This window comes from Sarcophilus harrisii, chromosome 2 (genome assembly GCF_902635505.1).
Source record: "Sarcophilus harrisii chromosome 2, mSarHar1.11, whole genome shotgun sequence".
NCBI lineage: Eukaryota > Metazoa > Chordata > Mammalia > Dasyuromorphia > Dasyuridae > Sarcophilus > Sarcophilus harrisii.
In genome coordinates this window covers 361,608,136-361,634,333 of record NC_045427.1, presented here as the reverse complement: position 1 = coordinate 361,634,333, position 26,198 = coordinate 361,608,136, and the positions used below count along the sequence as shown (strand labels likewise).

General features: G+C 33.0%; 1 protein-coding gene across 11 annotated transcripts in view; it reads left to right on the top strand.

Annotated features, from left to right (window-relative positions):
• EML1 (EMAP like 1) overlaps positions 1-26,198 on the top strand; it is a 267,603-nt gene that overhangs the window by 145,471 nt on the left and 95,934 nt on the right. For 6 of the 11 annotated variants that reach the window (XR_004232102.1, XM_031953270.1, XM_031953267.1 and 3 more), the window contains 3 exons: positions 1,491-1,623; positions 17,125-17,181; positions 21,954-22,088. Coding sequence is in view for 9 of the 11 variants with exons in the window: in XM_031953270.1 (XP_031809130.1) it covers positions 1,491-1,623; positions 17,125-17,181; positions 21,954-22,088 (325 nt within the window). In the remaining 2 variants the exon portion in view is untranslated. Of the gene's footprint in view, positions 1-1,490; positions 1,624-17,124; positions 17,182-17,946; positions 17,967-21,953; positions 22,089-26,198 lie in introns of those variants that run through there. The other 5 variants (XM_031953269.1, XM_031953268.1, XM_031953266.1 and 2 more) reach the window with 2 other exon arrangements.

Below are 26,198 nucleotides of genomic sequence, written 5' to 3'. Positions count from 1 at the left end.
AGCTGCTTCTGTCCATCATTGATCAATTGAAACTGAATTAGGTCTCTTTGTCAAAGAAATCCACTTCCATCAGAATACATCTTCATACAGTATCGTTGTTGAAGTATATAATGATCTCCTGGTTCTGCTCATTTCACTTAGCATCAGTTCATGTAAATCTCTCCAAGCCTCTCTGTATTCATCCTGCTGGTCATTTCTTACAGAACAATAATATTCCATAACATTCATATACCACAATTTACCCAACCATTCTCCAATTGAAGGACATCCATTCATTTTCCAATTTCTAGCCACTACAAAGAGGGCTGCCACAAACATTTTGGCACATGCAGGTCCCTTTCCCTTCTTTAGTATCTCCTCGGGGTATAAGCCCAGTTAGTAGCACTAGCATAATTATTTTTAGTATTTCCATTTATCATCTATATATTAGCAAATAAAAATTTAGATTGTAATTCTGTTTACTTAACACAAAATGAAATCAAATTAGATATTTCTAGATATCTTTTAGTTTTGACATTATATAGCTTTATGATTTTAATATTCTTTTTATTCTAATATTCAATGTTCTGCAGCCCTAAGGCTCTTTCCAGTCTTAAATGTTATGTCCAAAGTAGAAATCTTGGACCAAAAAAAAAAGGTTTTGGAAAGGTGTGCTGAATGATGCAATGTGTAATTTCTTTCTTTTAAGAAACTTCAATGTATTCAAGTTTTTCATAGAGAAGCCTCTCTTTATTTAAGATTTAGAATAAATTTTATTTATTTTTGTTCTTTATGTCATGTGGAAGGTGAGTGCCCATTGAACATTTGACACTTTGCTAAATCTTACTTTATCTTCATTTACAACTGTTTTGATTAGAATCCACTTCTCTTCTGTTAGGGGATTCAAATAATCTATATTTCCTCTATGTTGATAATTTCATAAAGCTAGTTATAGAGATTTCTAATCAGTCATCAAATATTTGCTGAACATTTAATATATGATCAGGACCGTGTAAAGAGGCAAGAAGAATCTCTTTATTGACTGCCTAGAAAAATGCAGGAGGAGGAGAAAAATGCAACATCAAAGTTGCACATCCTGTGCAAAAAGGCTTTAGCCTTTCCTTAGTTCCTCTATCATATCATAGTTCCCCAAAATGATTGTAGTCGGACACTCATCTTTTAGAATTTTAAAAATAAGGGTTTGAAAGAATTACATTGTTGGCTATATAGATCATTTATAATACTATAATCAAGAATAGATTTATGAGTATAAATTGAAACAACTCTTTCTACATGGGCAAAACCCATTTCAAATAATTTATTTCAAATGGTGGACATTGACACTGAAGTTATTCTGAAGTATTTTTAATTTTCAGATCAGTGAGATTAATTAAACTCTTCTGGTATCTTTAACATGTATATTTTCTCCCCTATAGCCCATATGAAAAAATATATATATATAATTATCTTTATGCAGCAAGTTCTGATCTCATTTTCTGCTTATATTATAGCAAGACCCCTCGTACAAACACTGCCTTTAAGAACTACTGTTAATAATGGAACCGTGTTACCAAAGAAATCAAGTGGCTCTCTACCTTCCCCCTCAGGGGCCAGGAAAGAAACCATTTCACCAGCAACTAAAAGGTAAGCAAAACCCAGAATTATCTATCTATAGTTAGAATTATCTAACTGTCTATTTAAGAAATTCTTCTTAAAAGATAGTAAATCTATAAAATTTTTAATTGAGTGTTTTCTCTTTTAAAAAAAAATCACACCTTAAAAATAATGATCTAATAGTTAACTAACGCTTATGACATACTGTGTTTTAGATATTCAGTGATATGTCATTTTCAGCAAGTACTAGAGTTTTTCCTGATCATTTAGTTCTACCAAATAAATAAGTCAAGACATCTATATGCTCAAAAATTCTTTGACATAAAATATAGTTCTTTATGCAGTATCTTGTTGTTATGCGTTGTTGTTGTTTTTTTTTCCCCCAGTTACATATAAAACAACATTTTTTGGTTATACAAGTACATTCATTTTTTGACAAATTTCCATATGAATCATTGGGAGAAAAAAATAAGAACAAAAGAGAAAAACCATGAGAAAAACAAAACAAACAAACAAACAAAAATATCATGTATTGATTTACAGTCAGTCTCTATAGTTCTCTCTCTTCATGGGGATGGCATTTTCCATCCAAAGTTTATTGGCATTACCTTGGATCACTGAACCACTAAGAAGAACCAAATCTGTCACAAGTTATGTTAAAGAAATGTAGTCACTGAGTCAGCTATTTCTTCAGTCAAGGACGTCGTAAGTAACTTCTTTAAATCATTAGGGTACTATTTAGTTCACTGAAACAGAGATTCATGTGCATTTGTTCTTTCTCTGGCTTTTTTAATTGCATGCTCAAGACATTGATTTGCCCTTTATTTATTTATGTAAGCATTTGGAGATAATAAAATTTTCCCTAAGTACTGCTTTGGCTGCATCCCATACATTTTGGTATGTTGTCTCATTATTGTGATTCTCTAGTATAAAATTGTTGCTTGTTTCTATACTCTGTTGTTTGACCACTTATTTTTCAGTGATTATTTAGTAACTATTAATCTATCTTTCCATGATCCTTTATCAAATGTAATTTTTATTGCATCGTTACCTGAAAAGGATGAATTTAAATTTTCTGCTTTTCTGTGTCTTATTGCGAGGTTATTATAGCTTAATAATGCTCAATTTTTGCTTAGTTGCTATGTATCAATAAGAAAAAATCATATTCCTTTCTATCTCCATTTAGTTTTCTCCAGAGATCTACTATATCTAACTTTTCTAAAATTCTATTCATTTTCTTAACATCTTTCTTGTTTATTCTATAGTTATATTAATCAATTCTGAGAGGGAGAAGTTGAGATTCCTTTCTTCTCTCTCCCAGTATATAGTTTTTACTGTTCTGTTTCTTCCTATAATTTGTTTTACTTATCTAAGAATTTGGGTGCCATGTCATTTTTTGCATATATGTTAATATTGACATTATTTCATTGTCTTTTAGCAAGATCTTAATTTCCTTCCTTTTTTCTTTTAACTAGATCTGTTTTTGCTTTTGGTTTATCTGAGATCAGGATTACAATCTCTAGGTTTTTTTTTTTTTTTTAATTCAGATGAAGCAAAATAAATGCTACTCAGAAGTTTTTTTTTTCCTTTTCCTGTTTACCTTTTTATGCTTCTCCTGAATCTTATATTTGAAGATCATATTTTCTGTTTATCTCTGACATTTTCTTCAGCAAAGTTTGAAAGTCCCCTATTTCATTGAAGTTCTATTTCTTTCCCTGAAAGAGTATGCTCAGTTTTGCTGGGTAGTTGATTCTTAGTTGTTATCCAAGCTCCTTTGACTTCCGGAATATCATATACTAAGCCCTATGTCAATTTAATGTAGAAGTTGCTATGCCCTGTGTAATCCTGATTATGACTCCTTGATATTTCAATTGTTTCTTTCTGGCTGCTTGCAGTATTTTCTCCTTGACCTAATAATTCTGAAATTTGGCTATAATATTCTTTGAAATTTTCATTTTGGAATTTCAGGAGTTATTAATGGATTCTTAGCTTCTTTTTTAAAAAAAAATTTATTAAACTAAATACAAAATAGAAAAAGACAGAAAAGGAAAACAAAACAAAACAAAACATTGTCATGTTCTTTGCAGAACATCAGGGAGAATTCAAAATATATAACAAAAAATTTCTGTTTCAAGAAAGCATATATAATAATAGAAGAGATTATATTCATGACTGTGCATTTTTTCTTTATTTCCTTATAGGTTATTCTCTTTTCTCGGCTATGCACTTTTTACTTTATTCTTTTTTCTCTTTTCATTTCTCCCCCAACCTCCCTCAAACAGTGTATACGCCTTATCCCACTTCTATTAATCTAAATACTTTTCTGTACCCCACTTTGTCCTATGCTACCCTCTCCCCCCTTTCCCATTAATCCCATTAATTCCTACTATTCCTTTTTCATTAATCTGTACACCTTGTCCCACTGCCAAAGCTCTACATACCCTTCTAACTATACTTTATTCTTTATTCCTTACCTATTAATTTATACATCTTGCCCCATTGCTATAAAATCTAAACATTCTTCTATACCCCACCTTATCCTATTTCTTCCCTCATTTCTTTATAGATTTGGGAGGATGCTGTGCCTTCATGTGGTGTGTGTGTGTGTGTGTGTGTGTGTGTGTGTAGTATTCTTCATTTAACCCATTCCTGATGTGAGTAGTTTTTCAGAACTACCAGCCCTCCCTTCTCTCTAATGTCTTTGTGTCAGTTATTCCTCTGTACCTGATTTGTTTATCATAATTACTATTTTTACCTTTTCCTAGACAATTTTGCTCTTTTAGAGTCAGATCAAAGTCAACTCTACCCCAGTCTTTCTTTTGAGCTACCTAAATGCTGATATCAATCTTAAGCATATGGTATTCATTTCCATACAAAAAATATAAACAATATGTCCACGTTGAGCCCCTTGAAATTTTGATCTTTGATGTTAGCTCTTAAATTATCTATTATGTTAGGATTTGGTTGAGAAAAGTCCTGAAAATCTGCAAGTTCATTGAATGTCCATTTTTTAAAATTCAATATTATGGATAATTTTGTTGGATATGATATTTTTAGCTGCAGGCCTACTTCTTTTGATTGTCTATATATATATTATTTCAAGATCTGTAGTCTTTTATCATAGCTGCTGATAAATTCTAATTGTAGCTCCAGTATATTTGAATTGCTTTTTGGTGTTGGGGTTTTTTTGTTTCTTCCTTGCAAAATTTTTTCTTTGAAATGGGATTTTGAGATTTGGCAGTAATATACCTATGTGTTTTTCACTCTGAATCTCATCTTTGAAATGGTGATTGGTGAAATTATTTTTTCTATTTCTACTTTTTCTGCATAGTCTATCACTCCAGGACAATTTACTTTGATTATTTCTTGCATTGTTTGTATCTAGGTTCATTTTTGGTTACAGCTTTTAGGTAGTCCAAGTATTCTGATATTTTCTCTTCTTGGTTTGTTCTCTAGATCTGTTGTTTTTCTTACAAGATGTTTAATATTCATTCTATTTTTTTCATTTCTGATATTTTGTTTTGTTATTTCTTGATCTCATATAGCTATACTGGCTTTCCCTTGCCCGATTCTAATTTTCAAAGACTTATTTTCTTCAAGACTCTGTGTCGCCTTTCCTAGTTGGTTAACTTTTTTTTCATAATTTGCTTGTTTTTCTTGGATTTTTTTTTTACATTTTTCCTCAATCTCTCTCATTTGATTTTTGAGGCCTTTTTTGAGTTTTATAAATTCTTTCTGGTCAGATAGCCATTTAACCCGTTTGGGGTAGAAAAGGCTTTTTTTTTTTTTTTTTTTTAAACTTCACTGCCCTCCTCTGAAGATGAACCCTGGTCTTCCCTATTGCTATAGTAACTTTCTATAGTTGGGTTCTTTCTTCTTTGCCTGTTCATTTTTTAAAATGTGAACTATTAGTGTAAATATCTCTAATCCTAGGTTTGGGGGAGAGTTACCTCTATCTTCACTTAACTTCTTCCCTCTGACCTAGAACCCAAAACTAAAAGCTCCACTCTCTTGTAAGTGCCTGCAGCTAGCAAGAGTCCCTACCCCAACTGCTCACCCATTGTGCTAAATCCTTCTTGCCCTGCAATATATCTGGGCCCTTAAGTTCCTTATCAGCCAGGGTTCCCTCAATCTTTGTGGACTGAGACCCTGACTCTACCTCACTGTCTAGAAGGTGAAAGTTCATGTGGTTCTGGCTGAGATACTCTGGAGATCTTGTTTATACTTCACATTAGTTAAAGCCCCATTCAAGAGGCCCTCTGTTCTGCCAAGAATCTCATTTTTTACCAGTCTGTGTTTGCTCTGAAGTGCAAATTTGTTCTGTTTGTGGGAGAAATCTGGAGAACTTGAAATTTTCTGACCTCCTGCACCATCTTTCCAGAATCCTCCCCAGATTCTTTCAAATTTTATTTTACCCTTTGGTTCTAAGATATCAGGGTAATTTTCCTTGATAATTTCTTGAAAGATGTTGTTTTTGATCATGGCTTTCAAATAGAATCAATAATTCTTAAATTATCTTTCCAGATCAGTTGTTTTTCTAATGAAGTATTTTGCATTTTCTTCTATTGTTTTCATTCTTTGATCTTATTTGACTGATTCTTGATGTTTTTATAGAATCATTAGTTTCCAATTATTTTTGAGGAATTATTTTCTTCACTTAGCTTTTGTACCTCATTTTCCATTTGACCAATTCTATTTTTTAAGGAGTTGTTTTCTTCAGTCAATTTTTGCTGACTTTTAAAATTATTCTCTTGAGTAACTCATTTATTTTCCCAATTTTTCTTCTACCTCTCTTACTTGATTTTTCAGATCCTTTTTGAGTTCTTCAAAGAGGACTTTTTGAACTTGAGGCCAATTCATCTTCCCCTTTGAGGCTTCACATGTAGGTATTTTGACATTTTTGCCCTCTTGTGAGTTTGTGTTTTGATCTTCCCTATTGCCATAGTAGCTTTAAGTGGTCAGGACTCTTTTTTATGTTTTGCTCATTTGTTCAAGTTGTATTCTGCTCTTGGAGTATAGGGGCACTATCCCAAGGTTCTTCTGCTAAGGACCAGGAGCCTGATCATTGGCTATCTGCACCATGGTCTCTGGGACTGGTGGCTTGCCAACTGTACTAGGAAAACAAGCTTAGCCAAGTCCATTTTGCCTTACTATCTGGGACTGTCAGTGTGCCCACTGTGCTGGGACTGGAGACCTCATAGCTGGCTCATTGCATCAGAACTGTGGTTCTGTCAGATTGCTGATCTGTACTGTGGTTAAGAGCTTCCTGCTGGTTTGCTTCTATGTCGCCTGCACTGGGCTATGCTTCTCTTTTACCCAAAGGAGCCAGACCTTTCCTGAAGTCCTCCTAAGTTATCTTAGGCTGGAAAATTGTTTCACTGCCTTTTGTGGATTCTGTCACTCCATAATTCTTTTAGAGGCTTGATTTAATGTTTAATGTTGCTTCCTTGGGAAATTGTTGAGAGCTCAGGCAATTTTTTGGCTTCTCTAACCTTCTTGGCTCTGCTCCTTATCTTTTTTTTTGTGTGTGTAAATCATGTACCCATTTTGACCTTATCTTGATATACAGTGCGAATTGTTGGTCTGTAGCTAGTTTCATCATACAGTTTTCCCAGCATTTTTGTCAAATAATGAGTTTTTGTTCCAAAAGCTTGGATCTTTGGGTTTATCATATACTAGATTATGATGGTTTAATATAATGTAATGTGTTCCTATTCCATTATACTAATCCATTATTTTATTTCTTAGGCAATACTTGATTTATGCTGTAGGGCTTGCTATGTGATGCAATAGATAAGAGTACAGGCCAGGGAGTCAAGAGGACCCAAGTTCAAATTTGACCTCAGACATTAGCTATGTGACCATGGGCAAGTCACTTAATCCCAGTTGCTTTAAAAAAAAAAAAAGCTAAATACTACTTTATAACATAATTTGAGATCTGATATGAATAGTCCATCTTTTAAAATTTTTTTTATCAATTCCCTCGACATCCTTGATCTTTTGTTCTTCCAAATGAATTTTGTTATTGCTTTTTTTTCTATCTCTATAAAATAATTTTGGTAACTTGATTGATATATCTTGTTCTATTAAATATAATAAGTAATAATAAAATTCATAATTTCTTATAATATAGTAATATATTCTGTGAACATACCATAACTTGTTTAGCTATTTTCCAGTGAATGAATAGATCTTTGTTCCTAAAGGATGTAGTATTATAAACATTTTAGTATATATGGGGAACTTCTTTTCATAATTGACCTTCAGATATATTTCTGGCATGGAATTTTATGGGTAAAAATATATGGACATTTGATTCTCTTCTTTTTTTCATAATTCTTAATTACTTTTCAAAATGTTTGGACCCTCCAAGTCATTATTAATCAGAGAAATGCAAATTAAGACAACTCTAAGATACCACTACACACCTGTCAGATTGGCTAAGATGACAGGAAAAAATAATGATGATTGTTGAAGGGGATGCGGGAAAACTGGGACATTGATGCATTGTTGGTAGAGTTGTGAACAAATCCAACCATTCTGGAGAGTAGTTTGGAACTATGCTCAAAAAGTTATCAAACTGTGCATATCCTTTGATCCAACAGTGTTACTACTGGGCTTATATCCCAAAGAGATTATAAAGAAGGGAAAGGGACCTTTATGTGCACGAATGTTTGTGGCAGCCCTTTTTGTAGTGGCTAGAAACTGGAAACTGAATGGATGCCCATCAGTTGGAGAATGGCTGAATAAATTGTGGTATATGAATGTTATGGAATATTATTGTTCTGTAAGAAATGACCAACAAGATGATTTCAGAAAGGCCTGGAGAGACTTACACGAACTGATGCTGAGTGAAATGAGCAGGACCAGGAGATCATTATATATTTCAACAACAATACTATATGATGACCAGTTCTGATGGACCTGGCCATCCTTAGCAACGCGATCAACCAAATCATTTCCAATGGAGCAGTAATGAACTGAACCAGCTACACCCAGAGAAATAACTCTGGGTGATGACTAAAAACCATTACATTGAATTCCCAATCCCTATATTTATGCCCACCTGCATTTTTGATTTCCTTCACAGGCTAATTGTACAATATTTCAGAGTCTGATTCTTTTTGTACAGCAAAATAACGGTTTGGTTATGTATACTTATTGTGTATCTAATTTATATTTTAATATATTTAACATCTACTGGTCATCCTGCTATCTGGGGGGGGGGAGGTAAGAGGTGAAAAATTGGAACAAGAGGTTTGGCAATTGTTAATGCTGTAAAGTTACCCATGCATATAACCTGTAAATAAAAGGCTATTAAATTTAAAAAAAAAATGTTTGGACCAAAACACAGATCCAACAACAGTGAATTAATATGCCTATCTTTCCATATTCCCTTGACCATTTCACTATTTCCATATTTCATAATCTCTCCCAATTTGCATAGTGATATTTAGCATTGTTTCAATTTTCATTTTTCTTATCATTTGTGATATGGAGCCTTGTTTCATATCATCATGAATAGTTTGCATTTCTTCTTTAGAGAAGTATATAGTCTTTGAATCTATTAGGGAATGACTTTTATTCTTATTTTTTTTAGCTATCTTTGTTTTGAATATTACACTCTTATCAGAGATATTTGATTTTTTAAAATATTTTTCCCTTTTCAACTGCTTCATTTTTATATAATGCAATTCTTAGTTTCTTCTAAATTTTTAAAGTATGACATTTCATTTTAAGAATATATATCCATTTGGAACTATGCTCAGAAAGTTATCAAACTGTGCATACCCTTTGATCCAGCAGTGTTACTACTGGGCTTATATCCCAAAGAGATCATAAAGAAGGGAAAGGGGTCTGTATGTGCACAAATGTTTGTGGCAGCCCTCTTTGTAGTGGCTAGAAACTGGAAACTGAGTGAATGCCCATCAGTTGGAGAATGGCTGAATAAATTGTGGTATATGAATGTTATGGAATATTATTGTTCTGTAAGAAATGACCAACAGCTTAGAAACAAAACATTGCCATAGTAGAAAACTAGTAAGAGTAAAGGATTTAAAAAAGAAAAAAAGAGAAAGAAACTGGTACAAAAGAGCACTTTAAAAAAAAAGTTGATCTGTAAAGAATATTAAATAATGTTAAATTTCCTTTTAAGATAACCAACCAAAAGTTCAGCTTGTGAGAATTATCTTACTTAATAATAAATTACTTAGATCACATAATTATAGAAAAAAACCAGGACATTCCAATTGTCTGTTATTTCCCAGAACTTCTGAAAATTTTTGTTTTGTTTTTTAAATTACTATGAAAAATAGTTGTTAAATTTGGCTTGTGATTGTTTTCAAGAGTCAAAAAGGAATTTATTCAATAAAGATTTATTCAGTGCAATGATTTACAATTGTTGTTCAGTTTTGTCTGACTTTTCATGATCCCATTTAGGATTTTCCTGGCAAAGATACTGGAGTGGGTTGCCTTCTCTAAGTCATTTTACAGATGAGGAAACCGGCAAATAGAGCTAAGTGACTTGCCCAGGGTTACACAGCTAGTAAGTGTCTGAGACTGGAATTGACCTCAGGTCTTCCTGGATCCAGGCTCAGCACTCTATCCACTGTGCCACTTACTTAACCACTCCAAATATGCTGCCCAAATATATGTAATAAATTGCATAACTCATTGTATTGCAAGTGTTATAGAGTGTGTAAAGAGATCAAAGTGTTATGTGAGGTCCCAGAAGAAAAAGTTATTACAGAGAAGGCAGGAGTGGGAAGCTTCAGGTAGGAGAACAGGTTTAATTTGTACTCTAAAATATGGATCTCTTATCTTTTCTATGTGGGCAAAAATGGATCATATAACTGGGTTCAAAACTGATTGAACAATTAGATTTGAAGAGATCATTATTATCATCCTGAAAGGTCTTCTAAACACTGCCAAATGAAGTCTGTCTTGACCTGTACTTACTCCTGTGTTGTTAAGCTTTTTTTAATCGATGATTCTAGTTGAGACATCCATAGATACTATGCTTACCTAATTTGAATTTGATAATATGTAAATGATAAAGTTTGAAAAGATAGCTAATGCATTAAATGGCAGTGTTAGAATCTAAGTACATCTCTATAGATTAGAATAATATGGTGAAATCTAATAAGATGAAATTTAGTAATGCTAAAAGGGTCAGAATATGAACTCATATCTTTCTAGATTCAAGAATAAATTTTGTCTACTAAGCCACATTTCTTAGAGAATACTGGTATTTTAAAATGAATTTTGGTGTAAAGAGCAAGCCTGGAATTGTGGGAGTTAAAATGAATTTTGGTGTCAAGAGCGAGCCTGGAATTGTGGGAGTTCTGTGCCAGTTTCTCAAAGGCAATCCATCTAACTTTCTTCCTGTTTATTTCTAGGCCCCATTCATTATCTCTTTGTAGCTTCTGTCCCAGCTATAGAGCTGATGGGATTACTAAATGGACTACACATCAGATTGTGTATTAATATGAGTAAGGATTTTCTTCAGTTGATTTTTGTTGTATAAATTTTCTGACCAGTCATTTTTTAATATTCATGAATCTCATTCAAAAGATCTTATAGATTCTGTGATTTGATGCAATCAAGCAATCATTTAAAAGCATGCCAGGAACCGTGCTTGATGCTGAGGATACAAAGACAAAAATTAAATAACTCCTATCCCCAAAGAGCTCTATAAAGCTCTATAAAGAATTGTGAAATGCTTTTCCTTCTAGAATTTTATAATGTATATATTATAATCCCCATTTTACAAATGGGGAACCCAAGACATGGAAAAATTAAATAAATTGTCCAATTAAACTGTCCAAGGTAGTTTAATGGTAAAGCCAGGACTTGAACTCAGAATGCTCTGACCAAGATTAGTATTCTTTCTATGCCATGCACAGGAGAGAATGTGAGAGATGTTTCTCTTGACATGGAACAAGATCATAATTTGATAGTTTTTTAAAAAATTAATATGAATTATAGAAGCATAGTGTTTAGAGTGAGGAAGTGGTACTCTCTTGCTCAGACTATATCTGGAATTTCATGGTTCAATTCTGAATGATATATTTTAGATAGATATACTGAAGTGAGTTCACAGAAGGGTGACCAGTACATACAGAACCATGCCATATTAAGTCCATTTGGGATATTTAGTTAGGAGAATAGAAATCTTATAAGGAACTTGAAAATTATCTTTAAATATTTGAAGAACTTTTGTGTGGAAATAGGGATTAGATTTTTCTGCTTTATCCCAGGACAGAATTAGGAATAGTGGGTGACAATTAAAGAGAACCATGTAAAAATAAACTTTCTTTAAATTAGTATTATCCAAAAGTGGAAATGGATTCTGTATTTTTGGATATTTTCAAGATCTTTTAGATAGCTTGGAGGGAACTTGTAAAGAAGATACTATTCAGAAAGTATAGCCTCTGAGGATTTTACCAATTCTATGAATCTAGAAAGGAGGGAATTCCAAGCATAGAGAACATTAAAATTTGTATATCTCTCTGTCTATGTATAGGTGTCAGGGTCATAATGTGGAGTTTTCAGTTCTCTTTGATCTGAAGAAATTGGCAGGAGAGCTTTCTGAGCTTCTTATCAGAATTTCTTATGTCATTCTCTGGAGGATCCAGGCTAAATCACTTGGCTTCAGAGGAAGTATGGCACTGGGAAGAGCCCAAGTATGAAGTCAGAAAGCTAGGCTTCAGATCCCTCTTGGGGGGGGGGGATTAAGAGGGAAAGCCAAGATGGCAGAGACAACACACATTTCTCTCTGACGTTTTTTACAACCCTCACAATAATTATGAAGTCCAGTTTCTGAATTAGTTCTGGACAGGCAGAACCCACAAATATTGGAAGTGCTACAAATTACCAGCAGAAGATAATTTCAAAGATCACCAGAAAAGCTCTGTTTCAATTGGAAATGGGAGGGATGCAGCCAGGGCAACTACTACAAATGCCAGAGTAGATAGCTCAGAGTCCAGGGACAGAGAATCTGCAGGAGGAAACAGACCAGAAAAGATCTGTATCAATTAGAAACGGGAGAGAGGCAGCAAAACACAAACAACTGACCACAAATGCCAGTGCAGACAGAGCAGAGCGCCAGGGCAGAGCAGTCTCAGTGTGATGGTGCAATCTCCACAGGGCAGAGAGTTTGTGGGAGGAAGCAGACCAGAGAAGGTCAGTCTCAATTGGAAGCGGGAGAGAGACAGTGAGATCTTGGCAGCTGACCACAAACACCAGCGCAGACAGCTCAGAGTCCTGGACTAGTGCAGTCTCAGGGTGTCTGAGCAGACTCCAACCACAAATACCAGGGCAGACAGCACAGAGCCCCGGGCATTGCTAACGATTCCATATGGCAGAACCAGCACTAGGAGTGAATCAGCACTGACCCAGTGCAGCTGCTGCTGCTTGAAAAACCTCTCCCACCCTAAAGGCAGACAGACCTTAACTTTTAAAAAATGAGTAAAAAAGTGAAGAGGACTCTTAACAATTGACAGCTTTTATGGTGAAAGAGAAGAACAGATTCCAAACCCTGAGAAATCTAAAGGCAAATTGTCTCCATGTAAAGCTCCAAGGGGGTGAAATAACTTCATCCCCATCACACAAGGCTCTCCTAGAAGAACTTAGAAAGGATCTTAAAAGAGAGCTAGAGGAAAAATGGGGAAAGTAAATGAAAGCTTTGCAAGAGAATCTGGAGAAGGCAATACAAAATAGACATAATGAAATGGAAAAAGCATGTAACTCATTAAAAGATAGATTTGACAAACTGGAAAAAGAAAACAACTCCCAGAAAAACAGAATTTGTGAAACAGAAAAAAGAAAATAACTTCTTAAAAAACAAAATTTGTGAAATGCAAAAAGAAAATAACTCCCTAAAAAAATTTGTGAAGTGGGAAAAAATCCCATAGAACAAAACAACTCATTCAAAAATTCAATTGGACAAATACAAAAAGAAGTAAAAAAAAATAAATGAAGAAAATAACACACTAAAATTCAGAATTGAACAAATGGAAACGAATGACTCAAGGCAACAAGAATCAGTCAAGCAAAATCAAAAAATGAAAAAATGGAAAAAAATGGAAAATACCTACTGGGGAAAACAACCAACCTGGAAAATAGATCTAGGAGAGACAATCTAAGGATTATTAGATTCCCTGAAATACATGATGAAAAAAAGAGCTTAGAACTTTTTTTCAGGAAATCATCAAAGAGAACTTCCCAGATGTCATAGAAACAGAAGGTAAAATAAATATTGAAAGAATTCATCGATCACCTACAGAAAGAGATCACAAAATTAAAACTCCAAGAAATATTGTGGCTAAATTCCAGAACTATCAAACCAAGGAAAAAATACTACAAGCAGCCATAAGAAAACAATTCAAATAACAAAGAGTCACAATAAAGATCATTCAGGATTTAGTTGCTTCCATATTAAAGGCTCAAAGGGCCTGGAATCTGATATTCCAAAAGGCAAAGGAACTTGGTATGCAGCCAAGAATAAATTATCCAGCTAAGCTGAGCATTTTTTCCCAGGGAAGAAGATGGACATTCAATGAAATAGGTGAATTCCATATATTTCTGATGAAAACAGTTTGACCTCTAAATATAGGACTCAAGAGAAGCATAAAAAGGTAAAAAGAACTCTTGAGAACTGTATTTCTGTTATGGGTACACATAAAGAGTACATGTGTAATTTGATTTACTGTTGTAAAAAAGGATCTAAAGGTGGAAAGAAAATTGTATCAGAAAAAAGGAAAAGTGGAGGTAAAAAGAGGGAAACTACATCTCAAGAAGAGGCAAAGGAAACCTATTATATATCTGAGGGAAAAAAGGGAGGGGGTGATCATAGCGTGAATCTTACTCTCATCAGAATTGGCTCAAAGAGAAAATATTAGGCATATTCGGTTTACAGAGAAACTTCTCCCACCTCATTGAAAAGTGGGAGGGGAAAAGCAAAAAGGGAAGGCGTAAGATAAATAGAAGGGATTACAGAAATTGAAAGGGAAGGGACTCTAAGAGGGAAGGAGGGATTCTAAAGAGGGAGGGCTGCAGGAGGCAAGTGGTGCTCATAGATTTAATACTTGGGAAGGGGTAAGGGGTAAAGGAAAGAGAAGAACATAACCTGGGGTTAACAAGATGGCAGGAAATACAGAATTAGTAATCTTAACCATAAATATGAATGGGGTAAACTCCCCCATAAAATGGAGGTGGATAGCAGACCGGATTAAAAGCCAGAATCCTATAAAATGTTGTTTACAGGAAACACACTTGAAGCAGGGCGACACATACAGAGTAAAGGTAAAAGGTTGGAGCAGAATCTACTATGCTTCAACTAAAGTCAAAAAAGCAGGGGTAGCCGTCATGATCTCAGATTAAGCAAAAACAAAAATTGATCTAATTAAAAGAGATAAGGAAGGGCACTATATCTTGCTAAAGGGCAGCATAGATAATGAAGTAATATCAATACTAAACATATATGCACCAAGTGGTATAGCATCTAAATTCCTAAAGGAAAAGTCGAGAGCTGCAAGAAGAAATACATAGCAAAACTATAATAGTGGGAGAACTCAACCTTGTAGTCTCATAACTAGATAAATCAAACCACAAAATAAATAAGAAAGAAGTTAAAGAGGTAAATAGAACACTAGAAAAGTTAGGTATGATAGATCTTTGGAGAAAATTGAATGGAGACAGAAAGGAGTACACTTTTTTCTCAGCAGTTCATGGAACCTATACAAAAATTGACCATATATTAGGACATAAAGACCTCAAATTCAAATGCAGAAAGGCAGAAATAGTAAACGCATTTTTTTTCAGATCATGAGGCAATAAAAATTACATTCAATAAAAAGCCAGGGAAAAATAGATGAAAAAGTAATTGTAAACTAAATAATCTCATCCTAAAGAATGAATGGGTGAAATAGCAAATCATAGACACAATTAATAATGTCACCCAAGAAAATGACAATAATGAGAAGACATACCAAAATGTATGGGATGCAGCCAACGCAGTAATAAGGGGAAATTTTATATCTCTAGAGGCCTACTTGCATAAAATAGAGAAAGAGAAAATCAATGAATTAGGCTTACAATTAAAAAAGCTAAAAAAAGAGCAAATTAGTAACCCCCAATCAAAAACTGAACTTGAAATTCTAAAAATAAAAGGAGAGATTAATAAAATTGAAAGTTCCCTCCTCTGATGCTCATTCTCTGGGGCTTTAGACAAATCATTTGATTTAAGCCTCAGAGAGACTCATTTTCCTTATCTGGAAAAGAAGGGGAGTTTTCTGAAGTCTTTCCAGGTCTAGATCTATGATCTTACTACCACAGGTATATTCTTAGATACATGATAGATAAGAAAAGTTCTTGATACAAACTGAAGATCTACTTTACTTTAGGAAAGTGGTACTTTAGAAAACTGATATCATTGTTTGACATTGGTACCAATTATCACTGTTTTAGTTAACAGTAAAATCAGGGTTTTTTTCCCTGCTTAACACATAGAAAATAGCCTATTGCCTTAATATAACAGTTTTCCTAGGTTTATATTTTTAATTTCCAGCTTTGAAAGACTGAGATTTTTTCTGAATGTTTTGGAAATAATGATTTTGATTCAAAACAATCAGAATGAAAGAATAGTGTTTCAATATAATACTCATTGCGGTTTATAAGTAAAGATTATCTTCTATCTTCTGAAAATTAGTTTATCTTTGGTTGGTATTACCATTTAATTTTGTGTATAATATTTAAGGGAAGGAGCAGGAATGGAATATGCATCTAATTTTGGATATCTGGCAGCCACATGTACCAAATACTTTACTAAGTGATTTTTGCAAATATCACTTCATGTGATCAACTCCCCACAAGATAGATGCTATTATTATCTACATTTTGCAGTTGAGGAAACAAAGGCAAAGTGTCTTACTCAGGGTCATAGAACTTGCAAGTATCTGAGGTTAAGTTTGAAGTTTAGGTCTATGTTCCTAATTCCAGTCCTGGACTCTATCCACTATGGTACCAGCTGCCTCTACATTTAACTTAACTATGTTGTGGTAAAAAGAGCAAGTGAGGTGGAGTCTTATGTCTGTTCCGATGTTATTTGACCTTGGAGATATCATTTTGCCACTTATTTGATTTTATTTCATTTAACACTTCTTTCTTGCTATCTTTGTTTAAAATATCCCCTTTTGAGGTTCAATTGTCTGTTTTTAACCTTGAGATTTAACAAACCCTCAGATTTACAGGAGACTTCATTTGGAAAAAGCCATTATTGTGCTTTTTTTCTACATATGCAAACTTTTTAAAAGATTTTGGGAAGGGGGTAATTTGAACATTTAATGCTGCTGCATGCATGATAAAAATCTATTTGTGTTGTATTATTATGGTAGATCATATTTGTCTGAATTCAGGCCAAATGTTTTTGTTTTCATATTTGTATTATGCATTTCTGTAATTTATTTATACCTCTCACTTTTAGTCTTATTCACTTTATTTCTGCTTTGTTTCTGTGCCTTTTGAAAATAGATTAAACAGATCTTTGAGTCTTCTCAGTGCATGTAAACTGAATAAATCAACTAAAAGGTGAGGGCATATTAGATTTGTGGTAGTTTTACCCTCTAGCTCTTTAGATTTTCTCTATTTTTAATACAGTAATTTTTAGTAGTCCTTAGTGAACTGTTTCATCATATAGCTGTCTTAAGTATTAACCTTTATTGTTTAGGAAATTTAAATGCAATTATCAAAACAAAGATTTCTTTCCTCTATGTGCTATAAAAATAACAAATTATATTAACATAATATTTCTATTAATATCCCTGTTAATATTCATTAACAGAAATATTAATAGGAATATTAATAGAAATATTAAGGGAAGTTATTAACAAGAATGATATTCCTGTTAAGTTTCTTAGATATTATATTGATTTTATATGATTATACATTTACTAAATATCAATTATGTCTACAAGATATAATTTAACAATTTAATAGTGAATATTTGGTATAATTCTCAAATTTCTTATGAATTTGCACATATTTAATTATTGACAAGAATACTGATGAAACTAACTAAGGAAGTCTCTTTTAATTCTTAATGGTCCACTGATAAAAGTGGCATGTTCAGTGGTATACTATAAGCTTCACATTAGGGAATTTTGCTGATTATATTTTGCAGATTACATTTTGTCTTAAATTTAATTCATCTTCAATTTTTCTATAACAACTCATTTATGTGGTGCTTTAAGGTTAAATTACAACATAATTTCTTCACAATTAAGCAGGTAATGTAAGTATCATTATCCTCACTTTACAGATGAAGAAACCAAGGCTCACACAGGTGAAGTGACTTGCCGAGGGTCACACAACTAGTAAGTATTAGATCCAGAACTTGAGCTCAAGTTTTGAGTCCCACTACTGAGATTCAACTGAGACTACCCACAGTTTTCCCAGTTTTATATTTTTAATTTCCAGCTATGAAAGATATATTTTTTTCTGAATGTTTTGAGAAAATAGATTTTGATTCAAAACAATCATATTGAAAGAATAGTGTTTCAGTATAGTATTTATTGTGGTTTCTAAGTAAAGATTATCTTCTGTCTTGTGAAAATTAGTTTATCTTTGGTTAGTATTACCATTTAATTTTGTGTATAATATTTAAGGGAAGGAATAGGAGTGGAATATGCATCTAATTTGAATGTCTGGCAGCCATATGTGCCAGGCACTTTGCTAAGTGATTTTTGCAAATATCACTTCATTTGATCAACTCCCTTACAAAATAAATGCTATTATTATTTATATTTTGCAATTGAGGAAAGAGGCAAAGTGTCTTACTTGGGGTCATAGAACTAGCAAGTGACTAAGATTAAGACCAGTACTCTTTCCACTACAGTATTCTTTTTATCTCACTACTTATGATTCCTTAGAACTAGAAGTTGCCTCGGGGCAGTTTACTTAAGCAAAGCAACCATGAATTTGAATCTGAGAAAAACAGATAAATTCTTTGATGAAGTTTAATAAATTTTAAGATCTGGATTTTGCCAAATATTTATTTTAAATAAGTATTTATTGACAAACCGTCATATTTTGAGTGTTCAGTGTTGTACTAGAGAATATAGGTTTTAAAAAGAATAAGATCCTGACTTTGCTCTCAAAGAATGGTAGTATCTCAATAAAGACAGTGTAGTGTGGTGGAAGAAGTGCTTAGGTTTGTAGTCAGAGGACTTGAAATCCATTTTCTGCTTTGACACATTACCTGTGGGCCATAGATGGACAAATCATTTAGACTTTCTGAACTTCGGTTTATTTGTGCTTAAAATAAGCATAATGATCCTTGGAATATCTACTTTATTAAGTTGTGAGGGTAGAGCCATGTAAACCTTAAGATATTTCTTCATTATTAGAAGTTTATGCTTGTCTGTTTGTATTTAAACATTAACATAAATCAAACCTTTTTTTTTTTTTTTTTTTTTTCCCTGTAACAAGTAGTTATGCATTCAGTGATATTTTTTGGGTTCATGTGTAATGCTAGAATATTGGATGCTGGGAGACAGGAGACTCAAGTTCAATTCCTGGCTCTGCCACTTACAAGACATATGGCTTTGCTTAAAGACAGCCTGTTTGAGCCTTAGTTTCTTCATCTATAATTTGGTAGGTTAGTAAAATAGTACCAGATAATGTGTTATTACATGAAATCATAGGTTTAAGACTCTAAGAGAATTTAGAAATCATAATCTTGCTCATTAATTCTATAAATATATTACTTGGGATCCAGAAAAATTAAGTGACTTAAGGTCACATGATGTACAAGTAATGGTAGAGTTTCAATATTATACCATTTGACTCCAAATTCATTATTTTTCATTCATTTGTTCATTCATGTGCTACACTGACAACTTTGACATTTTGTGATTTTTCTATATATAATTCTCTTTCTTAAATACTATGAAAAATGCAAACTTTTTTGCCCATAAAATATTCAAACTAGGAGAAATACATCATATGCACAAAGAACTGCAAGGCAGTATTTAATAAATTGCAAAATGAACCATGTTTAAAATGTGAGTTCGAAAGAGGGAGACATTACTGCTCATATTCTCTACTCATCTCTACCTATTAAAATTGTTCTTTTCCCTCAGAAATGAACTCAGGGGTCATTGCCTTCATAAAACTTTTTCTCCTCTAAATCCTCCTTAGCTGAAAGTGATTTTCCCCTATTCAAGTTTTCTAAAATGCTTGATTTTGACTCTTCTTTACCTTTATCATTTTTCTAAGTTGTATTGTGTTCATATATAAACTCATTATGTTCATATCCTATCCTTTCATTATATTGTTCATTCCTTGAAGGCAAGAATTTTGTTACCTTTTATCTTTGAACCCCAATACCCATCTTAAGACTTTGCATATAGTAAGTATTTAATAAGTTTTTTAATTTTTAATTTGATATGATGAGATGGTATGTTTTCAGTTGTCATTACTTTCAAATATTATGAGATCATATGTAGATTCTCTCTGTATTCTTTGCTATTTTTATACTTACTGACCCTAGACAAGAAGGAAACTGGTTCAGTTGTTGCTCTGAGAGTTATATTCAATTGATCCCTTCCTCTATTTCTTAGAGATTTTAGTAATACTGAAATCTACTAGGTTGAGTTTGGGACAATTGTTCTTTCTGAAACCTGCTTGCTGCCCAGTGTAAATAAATGTATTGCACTTTAGTCTTATCTCTTGCTTACAAGTTGCCTCCTCTGTGTTTTGAGTTATTACACAGCTAATTCCTCTTGCCTTAAGTGCTTTTCTTTTCACAAACCATATCCCTCTGACCTTCAAAATGCTTGATGTGTAAAATGTTCCTTATTTGTGAAACCTTCCCATCCTTCTTAGACTCAACCCAATCTAGAATAGCAATTCTAGGAACTTCAATTATTGTTGGTGCTATCCTTAGCAGAAATCTCAAAACTCTAGATTGTGAGATACTTTAGAGATTATTTAGTCCAACTATTTTATTTTAAACAAACCACGATCATATATATAGAATTTGAAAGGACTTCATTGAGTTCAGCCTCCTCATTTTACAACTGAAGAAACTGAGACTAAAAGGAACATAACAGTATCCAAGACTGGATTTGAACCTTATTCTACTTTCCCTTATGTTCAGTTGTCTATTAAACAAGGGAGGAAATGAGTCTTTAAAAGTCAGGAGTCATGTTTTAAAGCCAGAATTTAAACTTAGGACTTCTGACTCCAAGTTCAATTATGTTTTCCACTCTACCAACTTTACAGGTGTATTTTATGTAAGTAATATATTGCATATTGATATGCAACATTTACATGGCTATATTTGCATTTTAGTCATTCTATTTATATTTGTATAAATTGTTAATAGAATTGTTAATAGAAAATAGTAATTTCCGTTTATGTAGAATATGAATGTTTATCAAGCATTTTCCTCAACCCTTTGAGGTAGATAGTCACAAAGGGGTTAAGTTATTTCAGGGCAGTATATTCCTACTGAAATTTCCTATAGTATTTCTATATACATTGTGTCCACTCATTAAATCTCACATATCATTTGCTTTTTACTGTAATGATAACATTACTATTATTACACAGAAGGTGTTACACATACATCTTTTCCATAGGAATTTCAGAAAGCATTTTGTAATCCCTGAAGTTTGAATTTCATAATGGAATCCTAGAATTTAGAGTTGGAAGATATTTTGGAGATTATTCTGACCAAGCATCTTCTTATAGAGTAAGGAAACAGCTGCCCAGAGAAATGAAGCAGTTTGCCCAAAATTAAATAGATAGAAAACTAAGAAGAAACTGTGGTCTCATATGATCTATCAGCAGTTCTTCTAGGGCTTTTGGAAGAGTGAGAAGTATAGGATATCTATATTCTTTAACTCTTGTAAAAAAAATAGTAAGATATTTCAAGGTCTTCTTTCCAAAGATTAATCAAAGAAACAAAATTATAGAATTATATAAGGTTCACTTTAGGAACAAAATTATAAAATTATATAAGGGTCACTTTAGTATACAAACTAAAGTATATTTACTTTTTTCCTTTTAATTTAGTTCACATGTGCACTATAATGTTTGGACAATATCATTAGCTAATGGAGAGTGTACAGAGAGGTCTTCTGATTTCCAGATTCAGTGCTCTGTCCCTGCATGTTTCAAATGTTTAGGTGCAAAATATTCCATCAAAGTGCTACATAAATGCCAGTTATATTATTTTATGGTATTTTATTCACATTTTCTTGCTTTCAGAAATCAAAACTAATATAAATTCATTCACTCTGTTGAAGATTCTCCTTTGTGTAGATTTTATTTTAATTTGCTGTCCTCTTTTTTAGCACCATCAAAAGAACCAGCTCTAGTGAACGAGTGTCTCCAGGTGGCCGGAGGGAAAGCCATGGAGATTCCAAAGGGAACCGTAACCGCACAGGATCCACCAGCAGCTCTTCTAGTGGTAAAAAGAACAGTGAGAGGTAGGGGACTTATTTACTCCTTTTTGCTATGATTAATCTGAGAAATAACATTTTGGGGCTACATCCAGATATTCTGTGCTTTCTCATTGGCAGACTGGCTCTTGGAACTGTTAGATTTGGGACAGATTACTTAACGTCTCTGAACTTTTTTTTTTCCTTTTTAAAGTGATAAGGCTGTGTGATCCTGGCAAATCATTTGCCCTCCTATGCTCCAGGAAAATCTATAAGATTATAAATTATAGAATAGATGTCAATTTAAACTGGCTAAAGGTGTATCCTTTTCAGGAATTTCCTACATCAGTATGAGAGAACCAATCCAAACAAACAAAAATCAGTAAGTCAGCAAAAATCTATGTGATGGGAATGAGCTAAACTCAACAATACAGATGTAAAAATCAAAGATCTTTCAAATTTCTTACATTCTTTTGAGAAACACTCCATTGTCTATATCAAGGTCAAATGTAAAGTCTTTTGATGTTCATAATCTGTCCCTCTTCTTCCTTTCCAGTTTTCTTATACCTCATCTTTACTTATTCCGTGATACTCTGTAATCTAATAACACTAACGTATTTTCTTGGGCTGTTCCCCATGCTTAAAATTCCCTCCTTTCTCATCTTTACCTCCTGGCTACCCTAACTTCCTTCAAATTCTAGCTAAAATTTCACCTTCTCAAGGAAACCTTTCCTAATTTTTCTTAATTTTCATGCCTTCTCTTTGTTGGTTTTTTACAGTTTATCCAGTGTATGTCTTATTGGCACATGGTTATTTGCATTTCTCTTCTTCATTAGATTGTGAACTCCTTGAGAACAGGGACTACATTTTGTATCTCCAGGTTGTAACATCATGTCGGGCACATAGTGAATGTTTAATAAATATTTATTGACTGAGTGTCCTATAGATAGATAAATAGATAGATAGATAGAGGTTTGCATAGAATAAATTTAATATAATTATGAAGTAATTTAGGGATGTAGAGCATCAGTAGTTGTGAACATCAGGAAAATATTCTTTTATTTTAATTAGTTTTATTAATATTTTTATTACATTACTATCATTTCCCCCAATATTCCCTTTCCCTTCAAGAGAATTAGTTTTTTATTTATTTTATTTGTTATTTCATAATAAATGGCATTTTTGAAGAAAAAAATAAAGGAAAAAGGAGAAGAAGAGAAAAGATTGGAATTATCTCAGTAAAACTAGGAAAATTCAGAATAGGACTAAATTTTTTGAAAGGATGATAGAAATGATAGGGATAAATCTCTAAGGCCCCTCCCAATTTAAAAATCTATCGTCCTATAAATCTCTGGCTTCAGTTATCTCCAGGCTGCTGACAATAAAGCAAAATCCAGTCAAACAAATTTGAAAATAATTCTTATTTGCAGTTTGCACAAATATATTTACATTTAAGGGGAGAAACATTCAGTTTTCGTTGTAATACAGATCATTGCTGTATATTTGCTTAAGTGTGTAGAATTTTGCCCTTTTTTTCTAAATTTGTGTTTTCAAATGGGTTGCTGCAATTGTTAATTTATCCTATTTTAATTTATTACTTATTTGGCATAAATTTTAACAAATTATTTTAAATCGGGTACTAAAAATTCAAATTTATGTTTATTTATTATGAAAAACAAAGTGTAATGAAAATGGCAATTTTGACATTTGAATGAAATTGACCATTATATAAAAACTATGGTGTAGTGGACTTCTTAATTTAATGAAATTCATTTAGCCTTGATTTTTTTATATAATTTTTTCCACTGAAACTAATTTTTATAAATTATTATACAAAAAGTAAGGTTTTATTCTTATAGTAGTATCTATTGAATAAAAGCCAGATTAGGGTATTTTAATAGCTTACTTAAAAATTGAATTCAGTTGATGTCATTTAATTGGCAAAGATATAACTATAGCACATTTCTTATGTAGATGAGACCAATTTCATTATGTACATCTGGTATTATGCCTAATTGCTTTGTCATTTTAAATGATGGCCACATGTACCATTTGTGAAAGGATTTTATACACATAGGCTAGATACTTTTTTTTTCAAATGTTCATTTTGGGAGAAGGCTGAGTCATAAAGCTATGATTGTAAACCACAAGCTGTCAGATTTCCAAGTTGCACATTCTGATGTATTCCTGTAAAAGAAGTTTATAAATATGTTCCTCTGATTCCTAGATGACACTTATAGATCACTTCACAGAAATGTTTTTGAAGCTTAGCAATAGCCTTTTTCTGAATGTTGGATATATTTATTTTTGTGTGTGTCATTGCTTCATTCATGAACTAAATAATTGGAATAGTCTACTTTTGAATTACTTTTATCAGTGTGTTTCTTATCACAGGATTATAATAATGAGATGGAAATACTATGTGGAGTCTATTAGTATTGATGTAATTGATGTAACTGAAATGGCCAAGTAAACATGAATTAATATGAATGTTTTGTGACTGTACATCATTTTCCTCTGAATTCAAAAGGAGACTTTGAAAGGTGGACTTGAAACATCTAGATCTGGGTGTTTGTGTAAACTTGGCTCTTTTTCTGTACATCTGATTCTTATTAAAGCTTTCCACAGGAATCTCTGTATTGTGCAAACTTCAGTCCTGTTTTATCTTTGAAATCCCACAGCTTTTGTAAATGCAATGAGTAAATATTTCCATTAAAGATATTTATAAGAGGATTTAATTAGACTTCTGAAAAATATAACTGAGTATTATTCCTCCCTCTGCAAAAAAGCAAAGTAATCTCAGCCTTCAAGGAGATCACTTTCTAATTGAAGAGCTATCATGCATTATACACATATAATTTTTTATAACATACAAATCAAATACAAGTTACTTTGAAAAAGAAGCCATTAGCAGCCAAGGGAACCAAAAAAGGACTTCTGCAGAAGGTAGCACTTGAACCAAGCATTAAGAGAAATCAGGGATTCCAAGAAGAAATAAAGAGAGTGAGGGTATTCTAGGTGTTTGGGGCATTAAGTGTCCACAAAGACATAGAGACTGGAAATAGAGTGTTGTGTAAAACAGCAAATAGCACTCTGTGAATGGATCATAAAGTGTTTGATAGAGACTGGAAATAGAGTGTTGTGTAAAACAGCAAATAGGATTCTGTGAATGGATCATAGAGTCTGATGGGGAGAACTGTGTAATTATACTAGAAAGGCAGGAAAGAATCAGTTTTTCAAGAGTTTTAAATGCCAAAGAAAAGAGTCTATATTTGATCCTAGAAGTAATGGGAACCACTGGAGAATTTATTGAATGATTGAACCTGGTTCTTTAGGAAAATTACCATAGCTATTTGGAGCAGTTACCTGGAAAATGTATTGGGTGGGAGAGATGTTGCAGCTAGATGACACAGTAGACAGAGCACTGAATCTGGAATCAAGAAGACCCAAGTTCAAATTCAGCCTCAGACACTTACTAGTTGTGTGACCCTGAACAAGTCACTTAACCTTGTTTGCTTCAGTTTCTTCATCTGGAAAGAAAAGAAGGAAGGAAGGGGGAGAGAGAGAAAAAAATAAAGAAATGGAGGGAGAAAAGGAAGGAAGGAAGGAAGGAAGGAAAGAAGGAAGGAAGGAAGGAAGGAAGGAAGGAAGGAAGGAAGAGAGGGAGGGAGGGAGGGAGGAAAAAAGCTGGAGAAGAAAATAACATATTACTCTTTTATCTTTGCCAAAAAAAAAAAAAAAAAAAAAACAAATAGGATCACAAAGAGTTGTATTCCATTGAAGTAACCAGACAACAACAAAATTAGGATGGGGAGATATTTGGGGCAGGGAGATCAAATAGGAGATTATTTAAGTAGTTCAGGTGAAAGGTTATTAATACCTAAACTAGGATATGAGAAGAGAGAATGAAATAAGCTCATGCGATTGGTCGTGTAGAGATAGAATCAATCAATAAGGTTTGATTTCATACATTAGACTTAGAGTCAGAAAGACCTGGTTTCACATCTTGCCTATAACATTTACCAGTTGTGAGGTCTTGGGAAAGTCATTTGACTTCTCCAGGCTTCATGTTTCCTCATCTCCAAAAGGGGTCATTTGACTTGAGTGCCTTTAAGGTCATTTTAAGATTAGATCTAAACCTGTAACTATATATGTGCA